The sequence below is a fragment of the Alligator mississippiensis genome, chromosome 4 (genome assembly GCF_030867095.1).
Source record: "Alligator mississippiensis isolate rAllMis1 chromosome 4, rAllMis1, whole genome shotgun sequence".
Lineage (NCBI taxonomy): Eukaryota > Metazoa > Chordata > Crocodylia > Alligatoridae > Alligator > Alligator mississippiensis.
Window position 1 is genome coordinate 234,955,669 of NC_081827.1, and position 26,546 is coordinate 234,982,214.

Sequence of the window (26,546 nt, forward strand, 5' to 3'; positions counted from 1 at the left end):
TTAAAATGACAGACCTATTATAAGGCTAGCAAGGACTGCCTTAAAAGCACCTAACCTGGCATAATAATTGCATATTCTGAAATCAGAGTTGAATGAAATTTCAGCTAAGAAAGCACTGCATAGAACTTAAAGGCAATTAAAAACCAGGAAATACAGTCCAATGACAAACACTGGAACAGGAGGTATTTTCTGAATATGTTCACCATATAATTCTCTAGGGTACAATAATGAGAAACCTAATCGTAAGTACACAAGACTATCATAAGTATTAATTCAGTTTTTGAAGATCATTTGTCTCTTTCAGTTGAAACTAAATTAATTTATTATATAAACAGTTCCAACTTGAAAGCATCAATAACACCTAATTTTATATTTTATGAGCTCTTTCAAACCACAACCTAAACCAAAATTCTTTTGAAAGTTATAATCCAGTTAGAGATTAAAAAGTAACAGTGCATGAGGGAAATCAAGAGATGCTGGTAATGGAGAAAAAAAAAAACACTTGTTCTTTAAACTTTTCTTGCATGGCTTCTCGAGTTGGGTGATGCATGCATTCTCAGCTTGAAGCATTCAGGACAGAAATATCTATTCATTGGAATTACTTCCACATCCAGCAACTTATTTTGTCTGACCATTCACTCTAAGCAGTGAAGAAAGACATTCTTTCCACATCAGTCTCATTTCAGTTAATTCCTTCTGTTTGTTGGTGTTTCTGTATTGGCTAGATAGAGTTGCTTCAGCAGTTCTGTTTCATATCTAGACACATTTTCCTATTTTTTGGTGCAATTAAACCCTTTTTCATCTGAATTTTTTTAACTGCATTTATTTTGGTATGAGTTTCCCTCCTACTCCTTTGTTTGGAATAACAGGTCAGTTCCTACCTCATTCCTCCTTTATGCTGTAGACCCCCCCCATACAGTAACGATACAATTATTAGTGCATAATAGTGTTTGTACTTGCACATTAAACCAATCTGATTTGGAAAGACAAAATTAGACATTAATTATTATGTCACTACAGGGCAGAGTTAAAATTGAATGAGTACCTGAAATGTGCATTTCCATTCCTTAGCATGTTTGGAAGTCTGTATTTCTTGTGTTAGTGATGCTTGATTTATTAAAAAGTAACATCACTGTCATGTTTTTAAGTTGTGGATATATGTTGAACCTTAACTTAATTTTCAAGTGTTTGTTTTCCTTGTAATTGCTCCGTCTGTTGTTGGGGTTTTTAAAAAAATTATTCATGTTGTATACAAATATAAATTAAAACAAAATAAAACAAAAAATCTAAAAGGAGTAGTCCCATAGGTTATATCTACCAGTCCAAAATATATATTGAATCGACCTTAATTTTACCAACACAGTATGGATTGCAGACATTATATACACATACTTCTGTATACACATTCCACTCTTCCTCTTCATCCTCCTAGGACAGGGGCTACCAAATTCTTGAGTCTCATTGGATGTTTAAACATGTGCTCTGGGAATGGGAGGGGCACTTTAATTAGAGCAGCTCTTGGAGCCGCTCTAGTTAAATCGCTTGGAGCTTCTCGTGTATCAGCGTCCCCGTGTTGAAAAATGGCAGCAGAAGCTCTAGTTAATGAGCTTTAGATAAAGTGCCTCCTCTGCCATTTTTCAGCATGGGGACACTAATACATGAGATTCTGGAGTCTGCTGCAGCACAGTAATTACCATGCTCCAGCGTGTTGGAGCAGCCTCACTGCATGTGTTTAGGTGCCCGTTGTTCCCAGTGAGAAACAGTAACTATGTTGATACTTTTACCCTCATGTCCTTTGACAAAAGTAGTAATGTTTACCATTTTAAAAACTTTATTTTTTTTCCCAAGGAAGCCTCTTAATGGATGAATAAAATTATCTATCTGTCTGTATTGAAGAGAAAGCTAAAGGAAAAATAATAGCAAAAACAATCTTTAATCCTTCAAATGCATAAGATTTTAATGGATTTTAACTACAGATTACATTAGAAGAATCTTTGTTGTGGTATAGAAATCACTCAGGAAGAAATGGGGCATAGCTTCTTAAATGGAACAATTTAAAAGCATTCTAAATTAAATGCTAATTAATAGAGTTATTGTAAATTTTAAGAAAATGAAAGCTCTGTTAAGAATAAGAGCTTTTGTATATGAATGATCAAATTATAATTTTAATTTCCTATCTTCTAAGGATACATTTTTGTCATTCACTGTATCTGCCCAGTGAGCTTGCAAACTCCATACACAGTCTGTTAAACAACACTGTATTCTTTTCTTCCCAGTAAAAGTAGTCCTTCCAACAGACCTAGAATCCATTTTCAAAATACAATATTTCAGTTAACCAACATACCCCATTTCTTTTATTCTGACTTTGATCTTCTTGTACTAAAGATGTCAAGCTACCCTCATTAGATGTGTGAAGAGAAATTAATTTTGTAGGGAACAGCCAAGAATAATTTGAAAAATCAGAGGTATAACTTATCCTATATAATGCTAGGAGGAAAAGCAAAAAATATTCAGAGTTACAATATTAAATTATCTGAGAGCAGCTATCACATTAACACAGAAAAAGAAAAGTAAAACATGCCTATTGGCATCAGAGCTCACTTAACAAAATTGGTGGAGTTATCACAGTCTGAGAGATGCAGATATTTTTAAGATGACATCTGTAGAACTGCTATGTGGGCCTCAATCTACTCTGTCACTAAATACTGCAAGGTGGATATATCTTCCTCTGAGGATATGGTTTTTAAATGTATGGCCTTTCAGGCAACCATGAGCCCTTAATGTCTGCACCTGATACTTTTTATTCATTTTATTCCCTTCCTTGCTAATTTTATGTGCATTATTTTTCAGTAGCTTTAAGTGTCCTCTGGGTCAAGAAATCCTTAATAAGAAACTGCTAGTGTTGACACTTTTGTTCATGTGAAGAGTTGTATACCGGCACATGCAGTATTTGTTATCTAATATTTGTAATTGTTATGAAAGTCATGTTGCATCTTAGGAAGCTATTACTTGGGGGGAAAAAGCCTTGCAGTCTTTGCTCCCTATAGACCTTTGGTTCCAGAAGTTTCTACCAAAGCTCCTTCTTTGACTTTGGGCAATATTTAGTCTCCTGCAAACTTCTGGGTTCTATATCTTAGGGAAAAGTTCATAAAGAGTTTGGGGGTTTTTTTGGTCAGAAACCATATTATACTATTTCTTCATATAATGCTTATCGCAATACAGTGGGGAAAGGAGAGGTCATTTTATTGAGTTGGGCCTTTGGGCAATACCTTAATACAAATAGTAAATAATAGTTGTAAAGCAAGTATTTTGTTCTCCCATCTTGTAAGTGTTTTTAATTTTAGTACTATAACTTTTGCAGCAGGAATTTTAACACAAGAGTGTTAAAGATGCTTGGACTGAGATACCATAATTCAGCCATTCCTTTGTTTGTTATTACCTGTCCATATATGACTTAAGCAAAAACCTTTTAAATTGGAGAATGACCTTGTTTACTGGAGAAATATCATTTATAGGTGAGAAACATTTTCAATTCCCTTTCATCCTCTGCATTGTAATGGCTGCTTCGGAGATTCTGTTCAGCTTCTGAAGCAATCTTAGTATTGCTGCTTTCCTTGTCAGTACAGTTGATACATACTGGTATATTGAGTTAGAAAGCAATCCTCTACAAAAGTACTTTCAACTGTACAAAATTTCTTCTATATAATATTTTTCAGACAGTGTCTTGGTGATAAAAAAACGAAAAACAACCAACCAACCCCCTCCACCCCCACCCCCCCAAAAAAACAACCAACCTTTGCAACCAATCTGTCCTTTTTACAAGCCTTTTATATTTGCTCAGTCATTTAACAGTCCAGTGGTTCTTTTTGGTCAAATGGCTATATAACTGAGTTTAAAATGTTTCAATGTGCACTGAACCATAAAAGCTATATGAAAATCTTTTTCAGAAGTAAACACTTGTTCCCTCACAAATATCTACAACTACAGTATTCTGATAATTCACAATATTCACAGTATAAATACCTTAATTCTACCTCTTTTCAGTCAAGAAAGAGATATCTATAATAGGATATGAACTCCTCAGTTTAAAATCTTTACAGAAGTATCCTTTCCACAATAATATGTCTTCCATTTTTGTAATTACTTCCTAGTATGCAGGCACTAAGTATAGTACCACAAAATGTTTGCCTCTTAAGCAAACACCTCTTTCTGAATGGAGAGTTGAATTATGGCCATAGTCTGGTTTTACTTAGAGTGCTGACTGCACAGAAACACTCTTTTGGTAGTTCATATACTTTCAGAACCTTTATTGGAACCCAGTTATGGATGGAGGAGTCATAAATACGTTTCATAATGGGACTTAATATTGATATCTAATGTTTATGTGAAGCCACAATCATAGCCCTTACCCCCTCTCCAAATCCTTTTAATCACTATGAATTGAGAATATAGAAATTCCACATTCTGAATCTTTTTTCAGCTCTATTTAGTTGTTTATTTTTTTGGTTGGGTATTTTCACTGTAGTTTGGGGGTGTTTTGCAAATTCTTGTTAACTGTAAATACTGTTAGGCTTCACTTCTATGTATAGATGTTCTATAGGAAAAGTTGGCCCTCTCTTTGACTTAAACTTCACTAACAGTAAACACAGTCATTTTGAATGAGAAGAAATTTAAAAATTGGGAGATTTCTATCATGTTTTCATGAGAGTTCAAATGCTACAAAATCATGAGAATTGGCAACACTGCTAATATCTGAATAGCATTAAAATGTTAATGGAACCAATAAATATTATGCTGCAGTTTTTGAGGTACAGTAGTATTTTCTATACTTAGTATAGATCTAACTGTAGTATCTCAATGACTGGTATAGTGTCTCCTCTCCATGGACTGAGACTTCATAGTGGTGGAGAGGCTTGGGTGTCCCAGTGATCCTTAGAGTGATGTTGCCTGGCGTCTAGGGGTGTGTGAAACAAGCTGTATTCAATCTGGATTTGGATCCAACCTGAATCAGGGACAGTGATTAGATTAGTTTATTTGGATCACTGTCCCTTATTCGATTCGGCCAAATCCGAATGTGAAGCTTCAATGCTGATTCAGAGAATCAGTGATTCAGCCATAGACACAGCTTTAAATGTTTTTTTCTACATACCTCAATGTACCAGGTGTGGCTCGTGAATGCTGTGATGCTGGGGCAGATGGAGCATCCCATAGGGGCATGGGGGCGGATCTTCTGGTCCACTTCTGGGTATGCAATGGAGCACACTGGGAGGGCCTCCCATGCCCCCCTGGCTTGGCAATCAGCTGCAGGGGGACCCCAGGTCCTCCCTCTGACCCAGGAGGCACCAGTCACCAAGCCGAGGGTGTACGGGGGGGCGGGCCCAGCACACTCACCGGTAGACCCAGAAGTGGACTGAAGGTGCTTCTGGTCCATTTCCAGGTCTGCTGCTGAGTGTACTGGGAAGCCCCCCACACTCATGTGGGACACTTCATATTTCCCAGCATCGCAGCATCTGTGAGACGCCTGGTACCTTGAGGTAGGTAGAAAAAGCATTTAAAGTTGTATATATGTCTGAATCTCCAAATCTTTCCAAACCTCTCTGAATCAATTTGGAGGGCCCTGATTCGATTCAGAGAGATTAATGGGTCCTCTGATTCAATTCAGAGTTGGAGATTCAGCCACTGAATTGGGCCAAATCTCCACTGAATTGAATCAGGGACTGAAGCTTCACACAGTCCTACTGGAGTCTCACACTCCTAGCAGGGTGACCCATGGCAAATAGGACTAAGGGGAGGTTCCAGATAAACCACCGTCCAACCCCAAGCCCTTGGCAGCAGATAAGTTGGAAGAAGATGTCAGGGTATCAGTATCCATAAAGATGAACAAATGCTGCAGCAACATGAAGTTTCCTGTCATCTAGGGCTCTCCCTTGCCAATGGGCCCACATGTCCACCTTGTCAAGATTGTGTGGTTGCTGTTTCTGTGTACCAGCTTCCTCATGTTAAAATCATGAACAGGCTTCTACCACAGGAAACAACATGGTCTCCTGTACCAACCTCCAAAATCTTGGCAGTGATGTACCGGGGATGATGGAGACAGAACTAGTGAATCTAGCAGTCTCCAGCTACAAATTTATTCATGGGATCAGCTTATCCATCAAGAATCACCTAATCAGTCAACTTATGGAGCTCTCTGTGAGCATTAACAAATGTATTATGACCCTGTCTTTTAAGCTTAGCAACAACCTGTACACCACTATCAGCAGTGTATATGTCCCAACACATGATGCTGACAATCATGTCAAAGAACAGTGCTGCTCTTGACTACTTACTAATACTGGCAAGGAGGACAAGATCAGCCTCCTCAGTGACTTCAACATCAGAGTTAAATGTGACCTGGAACTCCGGATCGGCACCATTGGGAAGGAAGGAGTAGGAAAAGCCACTCCAGTGGCATCCTCCTGCTGAGAAAATGCATGGAACATGGCCTTGTCATCATGAACATGATCTTCAGATTGAGTGACAAATACAAGACCACGTGGAGACACTCTTACTTCAAGTATTGGTACTTCCTTGACTATGTTATTCTTAGAGCCTGTGGTCAAATGGATGCCCATGTCATATGACCCATGCAAGAAACTGATGACTATTGGACAGATCACCATCTTGTCAGATCTATTACAGATATCTGGATTGCTCCAAAATACCAAAAATAGCCACAAACTATGCAAAGGACTTTCAACACCAAATCTCTTCAAAACCCAAGACCCAAAGGTCTGTAAGGATCTCCAACAGTGTCTCCATAAAAAAGCTCTCTGCCCTGTCCAAAAATTAAAGCAACATTAAGTATGTCTGGAAGGGGTTTAAAGCCAGTGTCCATATGGGCTGTGCTGAATCCATTGGCTATAATACCAAGACTGATTTGATGAGAGCAATGCTGAGATCCAAAACCACATCAACCAGAAGAGAAGGGCTCTTTGCTTGTCAAGATAACACTTTATGTCAGGAGAAGGAGCATAGACAGACAAGGTTCCTTGGGTGAATTTGATATCTTTTATTAGATCAACCCAAATAGTTGGAGAATATTTATTAAGCAAGCTTTCAGGTTCAAAAACCCTTCACCAGGCTAAGGACGTTTCAGCAGTTAGTGTGTGCTCTTCTTCCTGGATGGAATGAAAAGGAGAAGGAGCAGACACATAAGCTCCTCAAAACTAAAACTCAAAGGAGGATCCAGGAAATAAAAAATCAGTGTTGGCAAGATAGTCATGGAGAGCCATCTCTGTGCTGGCAACCATGACATACATAGATTTTTCCAGGCAATGAAAACCATCTGTAGCCCAACTTCCCACAGTCCTACTTTCCTGTGTGCAGTATGGCTTGATACTCCTCAAAAAAACAATGAATCTATTCAAGCTACATTCATAGAACACTTTAAGGAACTCCTGAACCATGAGTCAACTGTGGCAGATACCACCATCATGTCCATCTACCACCCCTTCTATCCTAGAAGTCTGGCATCCCATCAAGGATGCCAAGAACAACATCATTACTGGACTGGATGGCATAGATACTGAAATTTACAATGCTGGCAACAAGAAACTGGTACTGAAAATGCAAATTTATGCTTTGAATTTGGAACAATGGAGAGATATCTGGGGACCTAATGAGTGCCAATGTCATGAGTATCTTGGAGATAAGTCAATGTGTGGGGACTATTGAGGTATTGTCCTCCTTCCCACAGCAGGAAAAATCCTTGCCCTCATTCTCCAGAACCACCTTCTACCACTTGCTGAGAAAGTCCTGTCAGAATCTCAATGTGGTTGCAGACCATCCCATGGCAAAACTAACATGGTCTTTGTTGCCCACCAGGTCCAAGAAAAGTGTCAGGAATGACATCAGATATATGGCTTTCATTGTCCTTACTAAGGCTTTTCATTTCAACAGTTGTGAAGCCTTGTGGAAAGTACTGGCCAGATTTGGATATACTGAAAGTATATCAGTGTCCTAAGGCTCCTTCATGACCAGGTGACCATGACTGTTCTATGCAGTGAATCAGAGACAGATCCACATGTCATCTAAACTGAGATCAAGCTTGAAGACCAAAATACTCAAAACAACCATCTTTGATCTTCAGTACACGGATGAGCACACCATCCCCACATACACTGAGGAAAACCTTCAGACCGTGCTGGATCTTTTCAGAAGCCTACCAAACTTTGGGCCTCTCTATCAAGATTGAGATGACTAAAGTGGTCTATCAGCCTGACCCAGGCCATGAATGTGACCTGCTTCCTCAAATTACCATTGAGGAAAAGACCCTGGAGGTAATTGAGCACTACCCCATATCTCGTAGCCACCTCTCGCAGAGGGTGAACATTGATGAGGTGATTATGCACTGAATCTGGTGTGCAAGGCCTCCTTTACAAAATTACTTTGGTGTGTCTTTATTTATTGTGATCGCCAGAAAGATGCCAGGATCCGGGTCGACAATGCAGTTATTGTCCCCACGCTCCTCTTTGGAAGTGAAACATGGCTACCCTACCATCATTATATAGATGTCTGCAAATAGATCTGTGGCTCAAGGTTTTAACTATTAAATAATCTCAAGACTCAGCAATGAGCCATAGTAAAGATCATCCTCAAACTGAGGGATTGCCAGTGATGACAATATAGTGTCTGTTGGGAGATACTGACACAACATATTCTTAGAAGAATACCTTCTCAGATCTTGCCCATAAATCTTCATCATTTCTGCTGGATTTTCCTGCTTAATCATATTTCTTAAGTGAGCCTTATTTCCAGTGTTGATTATCTTATTTCTTCCACAGTCTTGTTCAATTATGTCTTTTAAGGCATTTGGCAAATTTAAACTACTACTTTTGAAAAAAGGACTAAGGATTTTCATTCTGTAATTGTCCAGTGAGAGCAGCTCTGACCCTGATAATGTAAAAAGACTCTAAAGATTGACTGTGTTTCCCTAAAGAGATAAAGATACTTAATTTTCAATCATATGTTGTAATCATGTTGTGATCTTGTGGAGCAGCAAATTCTTTAAATGGCAGTGATGCAAGGTAAGCTATAAGAGTAATAATTTCTATTTGATTATAACTCAAAGGTGATTTAGATAAAAAATGAAACCATTGAACAATAGCATGTCTTCTTGTTTATAAGAATCATAAATAGTATCATATGATTTAGTATATGCTAAGATGATGGTAAACAATGGGTGAAAATGCTATTTAAGGTTGAGTTTTAAAGATAATTACACGTATAACAGTATACCCTGTTTTCTGTTGTTAATTAAAAACAACATCTTTACCTGAAGAGAGGAAATATATCTATAATGACAACTATGATGTCAGACTAAATAATAATTATAACACCGTTACACTTCAGTGTACACAAATAAAGTTAAGTTTTAATTTTAAATGAATTAATATGTTAATACATACCAGTTTAGATGCTGTGGTAAGTGCCTGCATAGAATAGTCTACTGAAGTAAAAATCTCTCCTGACCTAACATTTGAATGTAATGTAGAACACTGAAAAGACATTTGGCTAAAGTTTGATTATATGAGTGTGCTGAAGTAGGGAAAAGGCTTAATTTACTACTGTTCTCCCCATTGAACCCACAAAGCCACACTGATGTCATTTTCCTCAGTGCTGAAATAGTCTAAATAAGATGCATTGGTTTCTGGCCTCTACACAGTTTGAGACTTTCCAAACATTGTGTTTCATGGAACAATGTCATAGGATAAGTTTGACATCTGCAGTCTGGTAACTGAGCATCATATTTTTGTATTTAACCCATAGGCCGGTGATTTATAACAATGGCTGGTAAGTTGTACTCCATGGTTAGGAATGACATTCTTTATTACATCTGAATGCAGTTAATTTATGCTTATATATTAAAAAAAAACAACTCTTGGTTCCAAAATAATACCTTTTATTAGACCAACTGGGAAATTGCAAGAAAATTGTCATTTTCTGAAAGCATTTGGAATCAAAGTCTTCCCAGGCTCTGGGAAAAGTGTAGATGGTACAAAATGATGAAAAGTCCCCATAGGTAGGAAATAAACTCCATTTTTGCACAGAGGGAGCTGAAGATGGAAGGTTGTCCCTTTGGGTCCATGAGAGTGTCTTTGTGAGCTGTGTTGAGTAGCTCTTTGATGTGTAGATCAGGTAGAATTCCTTCCCTGGAGGTGTCAGATGGCAGGCAGGGAGGTAAAAAAATCTTTCTTGTCGTTCTGAAATGAAGTTTAAAATCCCAAATCGGCTAGAATTTGGCATCTTCCATGTTTCAGGGGTGTATTTGGTAGCCGTGTTGGTCGTGCTTATATGTATGAAGAGATGTATAAAACATTTGAAAGAGAATAATATAGGATTCATTATACAGTATGTATTGAAAAGATAAACATTCTTTTCTTGCAGCATCTTGCATGGCAGATTCAGGGTGAATTTCATTATATTTAGAATCGGGTGAATAAGGCAAATATATTTCATGAATGGGTTTCCATTTCTAATAGGTATACCAAGGCAATGTTTCTGGCCTTCTTGTCTTCACATTTTGGGATGGTAAATGGAAAGAGAATTTCAGATCCACATGAAGATTTTCAGTAAACATGTTGCATAGCCATAGAAGAGGATATTCAGCCATGCCTCTGGCCAGCCAAAGTATTTAAGCATATGTTTAATGTCAGACACATCAATGGTCCCATTAAAATGAGTGGAACTTGTCACGTGTTTGAAGTTAAGCATATATATAAGTGCTTTCACAGGGCCTGGTCCGGTAACAGCAATAATACAAGATGAGTCATTAAGCCCAGCCATCAAATTCAACTTGAATAGTAAACGTTGCATATTCTTGGAAATGGACAATTAAAAGTTACATTTATATCTGCCAGATAAACCCTTCTGAAGAACAAATTAAATAAAGGACATTCTGTGGTCTTTGTTAATGTCATATATTAAAATTGTATTTTAAATTTGAATTTAAACTTGTTGTTTTAGTCAGTTTTTAAGACTGTACCTATAACTAATTGCTATAACATGATCTGTGGAACATGAAAAATCTGACAGTATCATCAAAAATTATCAAGTTCATTTATTCATAAGTATGTTTTAAGCAAGTTCAGGGTCTGTTTGTTTTTTTACTATGCATGTGCTTAATTTATTTTGTTACGTTGCCTAATGTGCCAATAATAAATTATCAGGAATTGAAGTAAAACTATTATTAGCATTACATGAATTAAAAACTTTATTCTACAGCTCTCATTGGCTGCATATACAACAAAGTTTGTTCGTTTTTTAAATCAAGAATTAATATCAATAGCCTTTATTTAAATTATTTCAAGAGTTCCACCATTTGGTAACATAATAATACAGTGAACAAAATGAAATTAAGTCAGCCCCGCTCAAACTACTAAATATATTACTAAAAATTAAGATTTTTTTTTAAATGGGAGTAATATATCATCTACTTTATGAATGATAACTTATGTAGTGTACATAGAAGGTATAGCAGACATTTATAAACAATTTTGTTTGACTTTTGTTATATTTATATAAATTATATGGCTTCAGGTTTTTTAAAATGTAATAATGAGAAAGAACTTGAGGTTTAAATCTGTGGTTTGTAAAAGATTAAAGAAAACACTACATAGTGTTCAGTGTCATGAAAATACAACAGCCCTTTATGAATAAAGCTTATTGTAATTTTGTAAAATGGTTGTTTTATGATTCATTTAGCTTTTAAGATGTTGATGGTCTCTTTAATAGGTTAGTATGTTAACAGCTGGTATCCATTAATTTTACCATCTTAATTGGATCCTTTTAGATGTTCAGCCAACTGGTCAGGTACGCAGTGCGAGAGGCCAGCTCCCAAGAGCAGCAAGTCTGACAATATCAGTACAAGTAAGTTATTCAGATTAACACCTACTATGGCTTGTAAAATATGGTTCAATTTAAAAAAAAATATTAGCTGGTGATATTTTAGTATGAAATCTTTCAAAGTGATATTTGCAGGTTACACATTTTTAAATAGCAGCGCTAATTCTTCTCATTTTGATTGACATGCAACTCCACATAAAACAGTTTGGATTAACATCAAACTATGGCATATTTAATATGCTTACTTCTTCAAGCCTAGCATGAGCTTTTATTAGTAAGAGCATATGAGATGACACACATTCTGCTCAAATTCGCTCCTTTGTACAGAGCTAGCATATGGCAGGAGAAGGACCTGGAAAGAAGGGTCTTTCTATTTCTCTTATTTTTTGGTAGGGTTCTTGGAATTTGTCTTATGTTTGTTGGGAGGAAGAAGAGGAGGTTGTTGTGTGTTTTAGGGGACAAAGAGGGCAAAGGTTGGAGGGGGACCTTCCTGGGAAGTGAGGCAATAGGGATGGGTGAGCAGAAAATGGGCAGGTGGGAAGAGGGTTTTTGTAATTAATGTGAGGCGTGATTGGAATTGGTGGGAGTGTTTGCTGGTATATGGGACTTGTGGAGGAAGGCAGTGGTTGTAGTTATTTGGATTTCTCAGGTTTGGAGGTTTTGGTTCAGGGAATCATGCCTGTGGATTGGTTATTGTAAGCATCTCTAAGCCATTTGGACAGGACAAGATCTAAATTTAAAAACTAACTAACCAACTAAATCAGATTTATCATCAGTTAAGTCCCATCTGAAACATCAGACTAAGGTTTTAAGTGATTCTTCGGGTTTATACATGCTTTTTCTGGAGGAGTACATTTATCTACTAATAAAATTATCTCCAAAATGAGAATTATTCCTTCAGATATGAAAGGTATATCAAGAGAAAAACAAATGCATGCATTTCATGTACAGAAACCTGCTATTGGTACATTATTGGCATCTTAAACTAGAGATGAACTGTTGTCTATCCTGTATGTTAATGATATCCTGCTGTACAACTCACTTATATCTGAGCCAGCTGAAAAAGTGTAATGAATTACCCCACTGTTTAGATAAGCTTGGGATTTGGAGATTGACTATCTAGCTGCAGTAAAAACTGGACAGCACAGAGATAATGCTGAGAAGCTAAAAGCAACTGAAAGAGTTTGCAGAATGTATATCAGCCCTTTTGTCGAAAGACAGCAACCACACTTTGTTAGTCAGGTACTCAGGTATTGGATCCTAAGCTATTCCATATAGTGACTATATTTAAGGTGGGGGGGTTGCTTTTGATTGCCATGGTTAACACATGTGCAACTTCTTACCACACTCATACATGTCTTTTTCATCTCGATATCATCACGTTTCCTTTAAATGTGAATCATCAAAAGTTGAACCTAGTGCATAATGCTGAGTCCTGGAAAATGTAGAATAATCTTATAGCTGGTTTCTACCCAGATTTAATTTGCACATGTAGTAAGGTAATTTTGCCCCCATGGCTGAGAGCCCTGTCAGCTGCCGGGCTCCCAGATGCAAGGGTGCATCATCATGCCATGCCATGCACCATGTCCCACCACTGCCATAACTGAGAGTCCTGTTACTGCAGAAGCTTGCTACTTACCAGTGCAGAGGGAGCCTGGGATGGTAATCTTCAACTCCTCCTGAACTAGCAATAAGGCAGGATTGGATCTGATGCCGGATCCCACAATCACACTTCAACCCATGCATGTGTGGCATGGCAGGAGGCATGACTGTGGATCACACATCAGATCCTATCATACCTTTGCCTGAACATCTAGAGGGGCCCCTAGTTATTTAATTCACTTCAGTAGGGCTGTTTGTTACAGTAAAGTCCAAAAAGATTTGACTGCCAGTAACCTTCCCCCTTCTTTTAACAATAGTGTTTGATATAAGGTTTCTGTACATTGTTTTTCTACTACATTAGACACTACTGCAGTTGTCTTAGTTGCCTATAACAACATAGCGAAATTCCTAGCCCCCAAATATAGAGTTGTAAAGTGCAGGAACACACATACTGTCCACGTGCTAACGTAATTTATTTACACCTATTTAATTTTCAAAAAAATAAGGGTGGTTAAGATTAAATGAAAAAATGAAATTCTTTGGGCTTAGGCATGACTTCTTAAAACTGGCCAATACTTTAAATAAAATGAGAGAAGTGATAAAATCCCTTTAAACATGACCATACAAAACTAGCCCAAAATTGACTTGACAACAGGTCCAGTTATCTATCAATGCTGTAGCTGCAAATGAGAGCACAGTTCAGAATGTGGACTGGATGAATTAAACCTTAAAAAATTATATGTGAAATCAAGAAATATTATTACTTCAGGTATTGCTCTTGAGGACATTCAGATTTATGTAAAAATATTGACCTTTTCATTCTCAATATTAAACTTCTATTCATTAAATATTATTGGCCAACTGAACAGAAATCATAGTCTTTGAACTATTTTATAGCTAAATTAAATTATGTTATTCCTCTTAGCTGTGTGGTAACTTCACTTAACTTGAAAATTACATAGGACTCAATGCTATTTCCTTTATTTGTAACAGGAAGTATTGCAATCATCGTTCCTCTTGTTCTCTTGGTGACTTTAATCACTACTTTGGTCATTGGTCTACTACTTTGCAAGAGAAAACGAAGGTAGGTATTCAATATAATTTTTTTCAAGTTACATGTGAGCTAAGAAATCAGAGATGAACAGAAATGCTTACAAATATTTGTGTAAAGAAGCCATTTCACAAGCATCAGTCACTTATCACATGAAAAGCTTCCCTTGTCTCAGTGTGGGGGTGTGTTTACTAAGGCCACGTATAGGCATTAACATTTTTCAGGAGAATTGCTGCTCTCCTTGAAGACGCCACAAACATACAAAAATTCATTCAGTTTGTCCTGTCGGAAACATGCCCTCTTGCAAGAATAAATACATGTACACTCCTCTTCTGGTCTGGTCTGGGAAGGGAGCAGCACCTGCTGTTTCCTTCCTCTTTCCCAAAACAGGCACTGCCTGTTTTGGGGAATGGGCTGGGGGCAATGATTTTAAAGCTAGCAGGCCAGAGACCTCCCAGCCCAGTTTCCAACCCTGCTGGCTTCCACTTGCTGCCCCTTCTACCCAGCTGGGGAGTGAAGATGGAAAACAGACTTGGGGAAGCTTGATTCCCTGTCCCGTGGGTTTTAAATGACGTGTGTGTGGCAGCCCAAATGGGTGGCACATGTGGCAGTTTAAAACCCTGTAGAGCCAGGAAAGCTCTCCTGGGCCAGTAGGGCAATGCTTCCTAAGCTTCCCCAGACCAGGAACTTCCTGGTGCAAAGAATGGACTTTTTTCCTCCCTCTGCTTTCTCCACTTTCTCTCTGCTGCTCTACTGTCTGCTACTGCTCCCCATATCTTCCCCAGACCTGCATCACCAGGGGATCAGGGAAGGTGAAAAAGTTGTAGGTTGAACACCTATACTGCTTCATCTCCCAGAAACATTTATAACAGTAAAAATACTTGAGAAATTTCTGAGAAATGAATGCCTGTTCCTAACCTCTAATATACCATTTGTGAATCTTGTTGAAACAATTTTTTATGACAATTTTTATATGATGGTAGAAATTAAAATCAACTAGATGCTGTAACATACCTGCATACACATTTAATGGTCCAAAAGTTGTCCAATTCTGCATAGGAATAACTTAACTCACAGAAAGAGTTCCCTTCATTTCACTGAGATTGCAAAAATGACAGCACCATCAGCAAGTGTCCCAGTACTCTGTTCCCTGCCCTCTCCTCACCAAATCAAGTAGTCATATGCTACTATCATCTCTGTCTGGTCTAGATTCAGTTTCAATTAGTTGTCCTGAATACAGTTTTAATAGAATGGTTGGAGATATTTCTTCTGGCATCTCAAACCCAATAAATGGTGGATGCCAGGGAGAGTACTGAATAGGGGATAGACCACTCAAGAGATATCTAGTTCAATTCTCTCCCTTTATAGCATCCATGTCTGCCACTGTTGGAGACAGGAAACAGTGTTAAATGGACCACTGGTCTGACTCAGTATGGCACTTCTTATGTTCAGCCCCCAAATTCAGCAAGGCACTAAGAAAGGACTGAGACTGCAGGGTCCAGTGTCATAAGCAGAATCTGGGTTTTCTGTCTCCAATGGAAAAACGGAGAATACTCTGGATTTTACCACAGGCAAACACAAATTTCTTGTTTTACTGGAGAAACCCATGAATTATGCAGTTTTGCAAATTGCTCTCTGCAGGCTGGCTGAGTTTCAGTCTCCAAGGGGCTGGGAGGGAGCAGGAGGAGGGCCCTCAGGCAAGGGGTGCGATGTGCATGTGTATGCATATAGCCACCAGGCAGCCTGGACAGTAGCTCCCACAGGTGGGCGGGATTGAGGGCCCCATAGGGAGGGAGAGAGGGAGTTGGGCAAGGCAGAGGGGGGATGGGGGCTGCTGCCCAGCTGGACCATGCCTGGGGCTTGGGGTCCGGAGCTGCAATGCACAGCTGCAGGGACCCGGTGGGGAGTGGGACAGGCCATGGGCAGATCATCCAGGGGGTTGTGCAGTGGAGGTGGCTCCCTGCTGCTGTGTGCACTCCCAGGGGGCAGGAGGTACCCGTGCACCCAGATCTTTGAATACAGCATAGGCTACCCATTGCAGGCTCAGACTCCCACTCTGCTGCCCTCCCCGGGACCTCCACAGCCCGGCATGTATGACCCAGCACAGCAGGGTCATGCTGGAAAGCTGCTTGCCACTGTAAGCTGTTCTGCGAATACCCACAGGTCAGATAAATGCTTTATCAGCATCTTGTGATCAAATATATCAAGGGCTGCAGAAAGAACTAGTAATATCAGCAGGGCACATTTTCCCCTGTCAATCTCCAGGCAAAGATCACCTTCCAAGGCCAAAAGCACAGCCCCTGTACTATATCCAAGACAAAAGCCAGGCTGACTGGGTTCTAAGGAGCCAGTAGCATCCAGATGCGGGGCTGTTTTTCTATCACTCCTCCACTCATGTCTCCAGGCAGTTCACTGGTCAGCAACCACTGGCTCCTTGGACTTGTTTGATAGGCAGTGAGCACTGGCCTGTGTGTTTTGCCCCGTCTTCCCTCTTGGAATACACATAATTAACATCTGTCCCACACTCACATCCCTTCTTTCTCTTGTTGTCCCCTAGAATCATTTTTTTGCTTTCAATGGCCTCCCTGATTGAGAGAAGCGTATCATTTTTTTGGTTTTATTTTTTGTTTTTTTAGGACCACTGCCCTTCACTCAACAAATAGGCCTGTGTCTGAAAGTGGCAGAAATGGATGCTAGAGGGAGAGCAGTGAAGGAGACCAATCTATAGTGGTTTCCCTGGCATCCACCATTATTGGGTTAGAGATACCAGAGGAAACATCTCCAAGTGTTCCGTTCAGTGGCTATTAATAGATCTATCATCCATAAATTTGTCTTGGTCCTTTTCTGAACCCAGCTATGCCATCTTCCCCTACCACCTCCTGTGGCAACAAATTCCACAACTTAACTATACATTGCTTTAAAAAGTGTTATCTCTTGTTAGTTTTAAACCTCTTACTCATTTCAGTGGTTGTCCCTAGTTCTGGCATTCTGGGACTTGATGAGCAGCAGTTCCCTGTTCACTTGGTCCACCCTCTTCATGATTTTATACACCTCTCTAATATCACCTCTCATCCTTCTTTCCTAACTGAAGAGTCCTAATCTTCGTAGTTTCTTCTCCTATGGTAGCTACTCCATATCCCCCAATGACTTTGGTCACCCTTCTCTGTGCTAATGACTGTGATAATTGCAAAAATATTTTGCTGTGACTTTATGAAGTATGGAGAGCAGAAGGGAATTTGGAAATATTGGGCAGAGAACCTGTGTCATAACCAGTGAACCTACTGCATTGTAGGAATAGGAATCCATTGTAGTAATGTGGTTAGCATTATAGGAATCCGCACTAATACAAACCCAATTAAGAGTGATGTAAAAGGCTACTTTCAGGATACATCCAGGTTCTCAAACAGATAATTTCATCACTTCTTCATTTCCTGATAGTCCCAGTCACTTCAGTTTGGATGTTTTCAGTGGCTTGGGGTTGGGTGCTAAAGCTGCTAAGTAATATCTTAGTGTAAATCACCCATGGATACTCTTGAAAATAGTATTCCCTTTTACTTGTTTATATATTCTAGGACAAAAACTATCCGAAGACAACCAATGATAAATGGAGGAATCAACGTAGAAATTGGTAATCCATCATACAACATGTATGAGGTGGGCCATGATCACAGTGAAGGGGGTCTTTTAGATTCAGATTTTACAGTAAATCCAGAAAAGGTAATATGGATTTTGAAATGGCAAAAGTGTGCTTGTTTTCTGTATTATAATCAAATGCTTTAAACATAATGAGTTTGATTTTCTCTCAAATGAAATCTGACACAGAAATAATTAAATACTTTTGGGTTTAGCTGTTCCATATATGAGATGCATATAAAGGCAAGCAAGGTTAGTTTAGTGAAAACATCACAGATACTGCTAATCTTTGTTTTGCAGCTTAACATTTGTTGATGTCTTTCATATTTGCTTTTTTTCTAGATGCTAAAATAAAGCTAAACTGCGAGTCTTTATCCTAGCTTCATGTTTACTAAGATAAAGCTCAAGGAAATAATCAAAATTCTTGTATTTCTAATTTCTTGTAGACATATTGAATAGAAAAATATGCTATGCATTCACTGTCCCTCTCGTATAGTGCAAATGTGAGGAAATCATACATACATACATGAGTGTAAATTATTTTTTAAAGGGCAGACATTTAGAGGCCTGATTGGATAGATTTCCTACATTCATGCAAAAGCCAATGCACATTTTCATATTACTATAAATTATGTTGTGATTTCTAGAAGTACTGCTCTTTAAAGCTAGAACTTCCTGAATGATAAGCACTGGATGAATGGCTTAATGCTGAAACATCTCTCCTAGAACTATCAGCAATCAGAAGTATACCAAAGGGGAGCCATCTTTTCATGGTATTTTTGCCAAAGTAATCATTGAATTACTGTTAGCTCTAGGAATGATATCATCATATCACCCAGTCAATGTGTAGCATAATACAGGTAAGATGCATATGAGGTAAGCTCACCAGCTCCTAGACAAGTTGAATAACTGAATCACGAGTGATTGTTATACCGGACTGTAATACTTAATAGTAAGTGTACAGTGCTAATCTCATTTTATATATAAGAATCATCCAAACTATTGAACACTTGTAATTAAATTCCTGAAGGCTGTTTTAATTGTAGATCATTCAGAAATACTGTTTGGATTGGTGCGTACCTTATTAAGCAATTTTTCGAAGTACAATTGAAAATGAGCTGTTCACATCACAGAAACTGAAATTTTCTGTTTATACACAGGCCAGGTATATAGGGGGAGGGCCTACTGCATTCAAGCTTCCCCACACAGCACCATCAATCTACCTAAACTCTGATTTGAAAGGACCACTAACTGCAGGGGTGAGAAATGATGATTCATTTTTCATGCTCATTCCATCACAGCCCCTTTTCTAAATACAATGTGTGTTATATAAGAATAGCAGCATTTTTGTTTAATTTATAATTGTCAAGAAATATATTACAAATACTTAGATTTCACTTTGCTCTGACAGAGGCCTTTCCATCTAGCATATTTCATTTTTACTTGCCATTGTAGTAAGATCCAAAACAGCAAATTTAAAAATGTATGTTTACAAAAGAGTACAGCAGTAAACCATGTCATGTCTTTCATAATGTTATGGTAAAATTATGCCAACCAAATAAATATCCGAAGCATTTATGGGCATTTAGTGCAATTTATCACAGTAAAAAGTTTTTTTTAAGTAAATTCAATTGTGTGACCTAATATTTTGAGGGAACTTTCATATCTATTAAGCTAGATTTTATTTTAACTTTACAGTTTATTGGTAGATCTTTCAGACTCCTATTTTTTTTATTGCAAATGGCAAATATCTTCTCAAAATATTTAGTTCAGTCTCAATAAGCCAGACTTTAATATAGCATGATGTTTGTAAACAATGATTGAAAGTTTAAACAGTTGAAAGAAAAGGACATTGATATAATTTATTCATCTTCATATACATCAATGTATATATTCATCTTTATATCATTTGCATTACTGTATGATTGTGATGTGTCTTTAATGTAATTAAAATATAATAGGTTCCATGGGAGGCAACATTTTCTAGTTATTAAGAATAGAGAAATGGGCATTAGAAGACGTAGAGTATATTCTCTACTTTGTCATTGATTCAAATTCCCATATGAAAGTGACTCAAATTACTTAACATTCTCTACCCCTCTTTACCTATTTGCATTTTAATATTCACCTAATGCAGATATTATGAGAGATAATCTCTTATTATTATTTATAATGTATTTTGATATCTCCCGAAGACAAATATGTAAATGCTGAGTTTAATACTATTATGATCTTCATCCTTAATTGTGGTGCTGTAAATTTAATTAAAAGTGAATCTTGTCAGTTTAAATAAGCCTACATTTCTTTGTCAACCTAAATTTCTATAATCATTACCTTACAGGGAAGTAAAGATCTTTAGGTTGTTGTGATCACATAGCGGGTGGGGCAGTACATCCCATGGGAAGCTGCAATGAGAGCTGAGATAGGGGGCACCCACGTGTATGGCGCACAGGGTTGTGGGGAGAGAGGAAGGACTGCTGGCATGCATGGTGTAGTTTTGGGAAGTGCAACCTGGTAGCCTGTGACTCACACAATGCAGTATCTGGGGCACGTGCCTCGCACTGGTGCAGCCCACACAGCGTGCAGGCCCATCACTTAGAAGCTGAACAGTCCTGCCTTCCGTACTAGCAGAATATGCATCTTCTGACTAGATTATTATGAGTGATGCAACTGGCCAAGACATGGCAATGCTTCAGGTCTCAGTTTCTTACACAGCTGGGGATGCAGGAGATTGAGGTTCTAAACTGTTCTTCTGCTTAAGTAAAGACAACAGCCAAGCAAGCTAGGAGATTCAAGTCTATGAGCTACAGAGAATAAAAAAACTGCAACACCTGTAAGACAAGGTTCTTTGGGTAAATCCAATAACTTTTATTAGTCCAACTCAAATAGTTGGAAAAATACTTCTTTGCAAGCTTTCGGGTACAAATACCCTTCATCAGGTCGCTTCCTCTGCCTGACGAAGGGTATTTGTACCCGAAAGCTTGCAAATAAGTATTTTCCCAACTATTTGAGTTGGTCTGATACAAAGATATCAGATTTACCCAAATAAACTGGTCTGCCTATGTCCTTGGACCAACACAACTACAACCTATACCCCTGTGACCTATAAAGAATTCAGTACCCTTTCCAGCCATAGCATATAAATTTATATATGAAGTTGAAAAATCAGTTTTAATAGCAGATGTCTCTTTTCAGTCCAGACATAAAGAGTAAAAGAAATAGTGAAGAAGATCTGTTGTTATAACATGGGAAGAAAGCATAACTTAAGCCATCATGGCTGCTTACAGGCATCAACTCCTCACCCCCAAGTACTTTACTTTCAGCTCAGCGTGCCCCCATGCCAAGCCCAGTGCATTCCCAGAAGAGGCACCACATTAGTTTGACCCAACTCACCCAACATCTGTATAGATCGGACACTTCAGTGGAGCTTTTTGGTGCTTTTATCTAATAGCTGATTCAATCAGCTGACGAGCTGGGTCACATTTCTATTTGGTAAAATGCGGTTTTTGGGAGGGGTTCATTTTCATATCTGTCAGCGCCCCATGAGTCAATGAACAGTAAATTCCACATCCTACATGCTTTCATAGGAAGAAAGCATGTAGTTTAGAGATGTACGTGAGTGCTTTGTAAAATACTGAAGATGCTTAAATCTAATTGACTACAATAGGCTGTGGATTAAACATATATTATTCCAAAACACGATCAGCTGTTGATGGGTTGCTGCAGTCTTAGAATAGGCTGTATGCAGAACCCACTGATAACAGATTTCTATTATTAAACCTAATACACAGTTTCACAGTCTTTATATTATTCAAATGTATTGTGAAATCTTCCAAATAATATGATGGGCAACAAAAATTAAGAGCCATTTCTCATATTTTTAGTAATTGTCCTCATGTTGTTTGCAACTTTTAACTCATTTTACTCATGTCATTAATTACCTTAATAGCACATTCCATTTAATGTGAATACTATCTGAATAATTAGCTCCTTGATACGGCTTATAGAAGTTCAGGTAAACATTAAACATGTCCAATTTTGCTTTTTTTGTTTTTATTTTAAGAATTTTTCTTTAAAAAATGTTTATGAAGATTAATCCAAATAACATCCTATATATTTATATTTTCTGCAGCCAACAAATTACTCTAATCCAGTGTATGCAAAGCTATACATGGATGGACAACATTGTCGAAACTCCTTAGCAAGTGTTGATGAAAGAAAAGAACTCCTTCCAAAGAAAATAGATATTGGGATAAGGGAGACTGTGGCATAATCTGCTGTTACCTTTTATACTCTACTCTGTATAAATGTATAAAATATAAGGATTACTTTTCTATGTACCAACAGTATTATAATTGTTTTGGCATCAGCATTACCTCTGGTTTTTTGTTTGGTTGATTGTTTTCTGGATTTTTCTTTTGCTGATGACTTTTGACTGACCATTTGTAAGGTATTTTTATGAAAAAGAAACTGCACTACAGTACAATTTACAACAATGCTGCTGATATAACACACCTTTGAATTTGTTAAAATTAAAAAAACCAACATATTCGTTTGTAGTGTGAATATGAACAATCTATTTTCTATGAACTTTTTTGGTTCTACTTAATCAATGAAGATATCTGCACTTTTTCATTATATAGTCCGAAAGCTGTAGTACAATGTGTAATTTTGTTTGTTTCAAATGGTGAAAGAATGATTGAATGGTCTACTCTCTTCTTTGTGCCCAGTAGAATTTCATTTCAGATCCTGATAAAAGTAGATATTTTTTTCATCACAAATCAAACATAACTTGCTTTTAAAATTAGCTTTTAGGTTGCCAAGAAGTAAACAAGACTTATAGACTCAAAACATCTAATGATTTGCATGAACACAAGTGATTATGTTTCAGAAATTCAGTGACTGTACATGATATACTAAACATATATACCATGTAAACAACCTTTGTATTTAGTAAAACCTTATAGGACATAGTAACAATATACCTTGAGAGTTGAGACATTACTTGCTGTGGGACAAGGCCTTTGAACTCCAGCAGTCCTGTAGTACAGTAGCCACCCGCCTAGAGCACAAGAGGGCATTGCCTACACATGTATTATTTGTGGAAGATTAATCCCCTATCACACACCGAGCAGTAGAACAAAAATAAAACATAAGCACACGCAGCCACACACACACAAAATTCAGCTTTAACCAGTAATAACAAAAACAAACTATTCCTTGCTTAGAGGTATTAAAGAATCCAAGATGAATCAGTTTTGTTTAATAATGATAGCCTGTGATGCCACTGAAGTAAAATATGGTCAATATATATTACTGAAACCCTATTTCAGAACAGTTGTTGTTTAATTTTGATATTTTGGGTTAAACGTCAAAATCCCATTATCAGAAGTGGAGAGTGTCAATATCAGTTTCCAGTACTTTCTCTGGTACCAGCTTACTTTATGTTGTTGTTAAGATTAATAAAAAAAGAAAGAAAAGCAAATTCAACTTGCCTTTTTAATTTTAATGGAAATAAGGAGTACAATGTCTTTCAGTTGTAAAAAGAAAAAGAAATATTTTATACATAACTTTAAAGGCACAAATGACTTATTCACACACATACTGTGGAGGGCTCTTTGTTCCTCTGCTAGATATGACTGACTTTTAGCTATCATAATATATTAACCTAACAGATTAAATATGTTTGTGGTTACTCTTTATTCCCTTTGTACAAACATTACAAAAATTACTGCTGTTTTATAATGATTTTTTGTTGTACTATGTGCATGCAGACTACCTATTTCTAAACTTTGCCATACTGAGGCCTTTATAAACTCTTGATTTATGTAATACTAGTGCAATTTTGCTTGGACAATGTTATGCATATCACAAACTTTTTCAGGTTCTTGTTTAAGTACATTTTTTTAAATTGAACAGTATTTTTCATTTTGGTTATAATAGTCATTTTACCTATGTTTCTACAATGAAGTGTCAAATACTTTATAAAAAAATGTTGACTGACTTATTTAAATGAAAATCTACATACTTAATTCATTGTGTTGGCTAATTTTTAAATTCAGGGCACACAATTTTGTAGGCAATATAAAAACCAAAAAGGAAATGAAATTAAAGGAAAGTATGAAAATACATTGTACCAGGAGTAACAATCACTAAATTCCATTAAACCAAAAAGTTTCTGTTCCTTGAAAAAATTCTGTTTTCCATGTTTGCAATAGTTCACAAGTTTGGATAACTCATAAGTTGTTATACTAAACATTAAAACTTAATTTTTGTTTTACAATAATATTGGATAAATGAGTATGGTCAGGTAATATGTTAATATTAAATTGTAAAAAATAATTTCTAATAAATATCAGCTAAGGGTTCCATCCTGTTTCTGTTGAAACATTTGGAGGTAGGCCCTGTCTGAGATTTTGCATTTATGCCTTTCAGGAAAACCTATCTGCTCTGCTTCTTAGTATGCTGCTTGCAGATGTGTGGGGAAAAATGGCATTTTATTTAAACTTGGCATGCTCCCTGCAAAGCCCAGCACACACCCAAAAGAAGCAGTACATTAGTTGCACCTGGCTTTCCCAACATCTGTATAGATCAGATACTTTAGTGGGGCTTTTTTGGTGCTTTTATCTAATAGCTGATTCAATCTAGCTATTCAGTTAGTTAAACCTGATTGACAGCTATCAGATAAAAGCATCAAAAAAGCCCCAGTGAAGCACCTGATCTATACAGTCACTATGGAGCCAGGTCAAAGTAACACACTGCTGCTTCCGGTAGAGCCCCCCTGCCCGTCTGTCATTACCCATGAATACTAAGTGTAATGAAGGCTAAGTCCTGGGTATGGTATAAGCTAACACATTTTAATTTCTTCAAGATGTGCAACAGAAATTTGACATTTTAACTTCCTTCCTCATACTATGCTAACTTAGTTGATGTAGGACTCAATGTTTTGGAACCCAGTGAGACATTCTGATTGTACTGACACCAATATAAGTCCAGAGTTAGTTTATTCATTTTATTAAGTGACTGGACATTCATTTAATTTCCCTAGAATTATTCCAGGTTTACGGTGGTGCATATCAGATCCAAATCTAGCCATATACCTAGTGGGGGAAAAATTAAGCCACAGCCTTACCTCTCCTAGTGCTGCACACAGCATAACTAAAGGCAGAAGAGCAAAAGATGACAGATGGCTTATACCTTCTTAAGCTTTGGGTTAACTGGATGCCACTTCAACTCCTAGTGTAACTTAGAGTACTTCAGTAATGCTTTGATTTGCACTTGGCTGCAACAAACTGCCACTGGACTTTGCACATACCAAAAATAGTGTGCAGTAGCATGCCAATCATGCCCCCTGCCTTCACTGATTCAGTTTCATACATATACACCATGAATCTCACCTAGGGTTTCTCTTCACAGAAAAAGAAATCTCAGGCTTTGCACCAGTACGCAGTGACTCAGAGATGTGACTATCACAGAAAATAGAATGAGCATCCTGCCCATAATCTATGCATGAATCCATCCATTCCCAGGAAAAAAATGTATTCTATTGAGATAGCAAATTATCTTTAATGTTGGCTATTGCCAAAAATTAAAAGCAAAACAAAACAAAAACACATGCATTAAAAAGATCCCCATATTCATTAGGGCTGTACAAAGCTTCAGTCACTGACCCAATTCAGCAGCGATTCGCCCCAATTTGGTGGCTGAATCTCTGAATCTGAATTGAATCAGGAGACCCTTTAATCTCTCTGAATCGAATCAGAACCTTCCAAATCAATTCATAGAGATTCAGAAAGATTTGATGATTCAGACACAGACACAGCTTTAAATGTTTTTTCTACATACCTCAACGTACTAGGTGGCTTGTGAATGCTGAGATGAAGCATCCCACAGGAGTGTGGGGTGGGGGGAAAGGAGGGTCCCCAGTGTGCTCAGCAGCAGACACGAAAGTGGACCAGAAGCACTTCTGGGTCTGCCAGGGAGCACACAGGGTCCCCCCACCATGCTTCTCCATCTCAGCGACTGGTGCCTCCTGGTTCTAGGGGAGTACCCATGGCTGACTACCAAGCTGAGGAGATGCGGGGGGGCGACATGTTTGGCAGTGGACCCAGAAGTGGACCAGAAGTAGTTCCGGTCCTTTCCCAGGTTTGTTGCCAAGCACACGGGGGGGGGGCATGCTCCTGTGGGACGCTCCATCCACCCCACCATCACAGCGTTCATGAGCCACACCTGATACCTCAAGGTATGTAGAAAAAACATTTAAAGCTGTGTCTATGGCCAAATCACTGCTTCTCCGAATCAGCGTCAAATCTTCAGATTTGGATTCTGCCAAATTGAATTAGGACAGTAATCTGAATCAACTAATTGAATCACT

General features: G+C 37.9%; 1 protein-coding gene across 5 annotated transcripts in view; it reads left to right on the top strand.

The window, feature by feature from the left end:
- LRP1B (LDL receptor related protein 1B) overlaps positions 1–23,657 on the top strand; it is a 1,609,743-nt gene extending 1,586,086 nt beyond the window's left edge. For 3 of the 5 annotated variants that reach the window (XM_019480601.2, XM_059727405.1, XM_059727407.1), the window contains 5 exons: positions 11,834–11,910; positions 14,482–14,572; positions 18,112–18,256; positions 19,333–19,431; positions 22,305–23,657. In XM_019480601.2, the coding sequence (XP_019336146.2) occupies positions 11,834–11,910; positions 14,482–14,572; positions 18,112–18,256; positions 19,333–19,431; positions 22,305–22,445 (553 nt within the window). In that variant the 3' untranslated portion in view covers positions 22,446–23,657. The remainder of the gene's footprint in view (positions 1–11,833; positions 11,911–14,481; positions 14,573–18,111; positions 18,257–19,332; positions 19,432–22,304) is intronic. The other 2 variants (XM_059727406.1, XM_059727408.1) reach the window with 2 other exon arrangements.
- Positions 23,658–26,546: the final 2,889 nt, after the last annotated feature.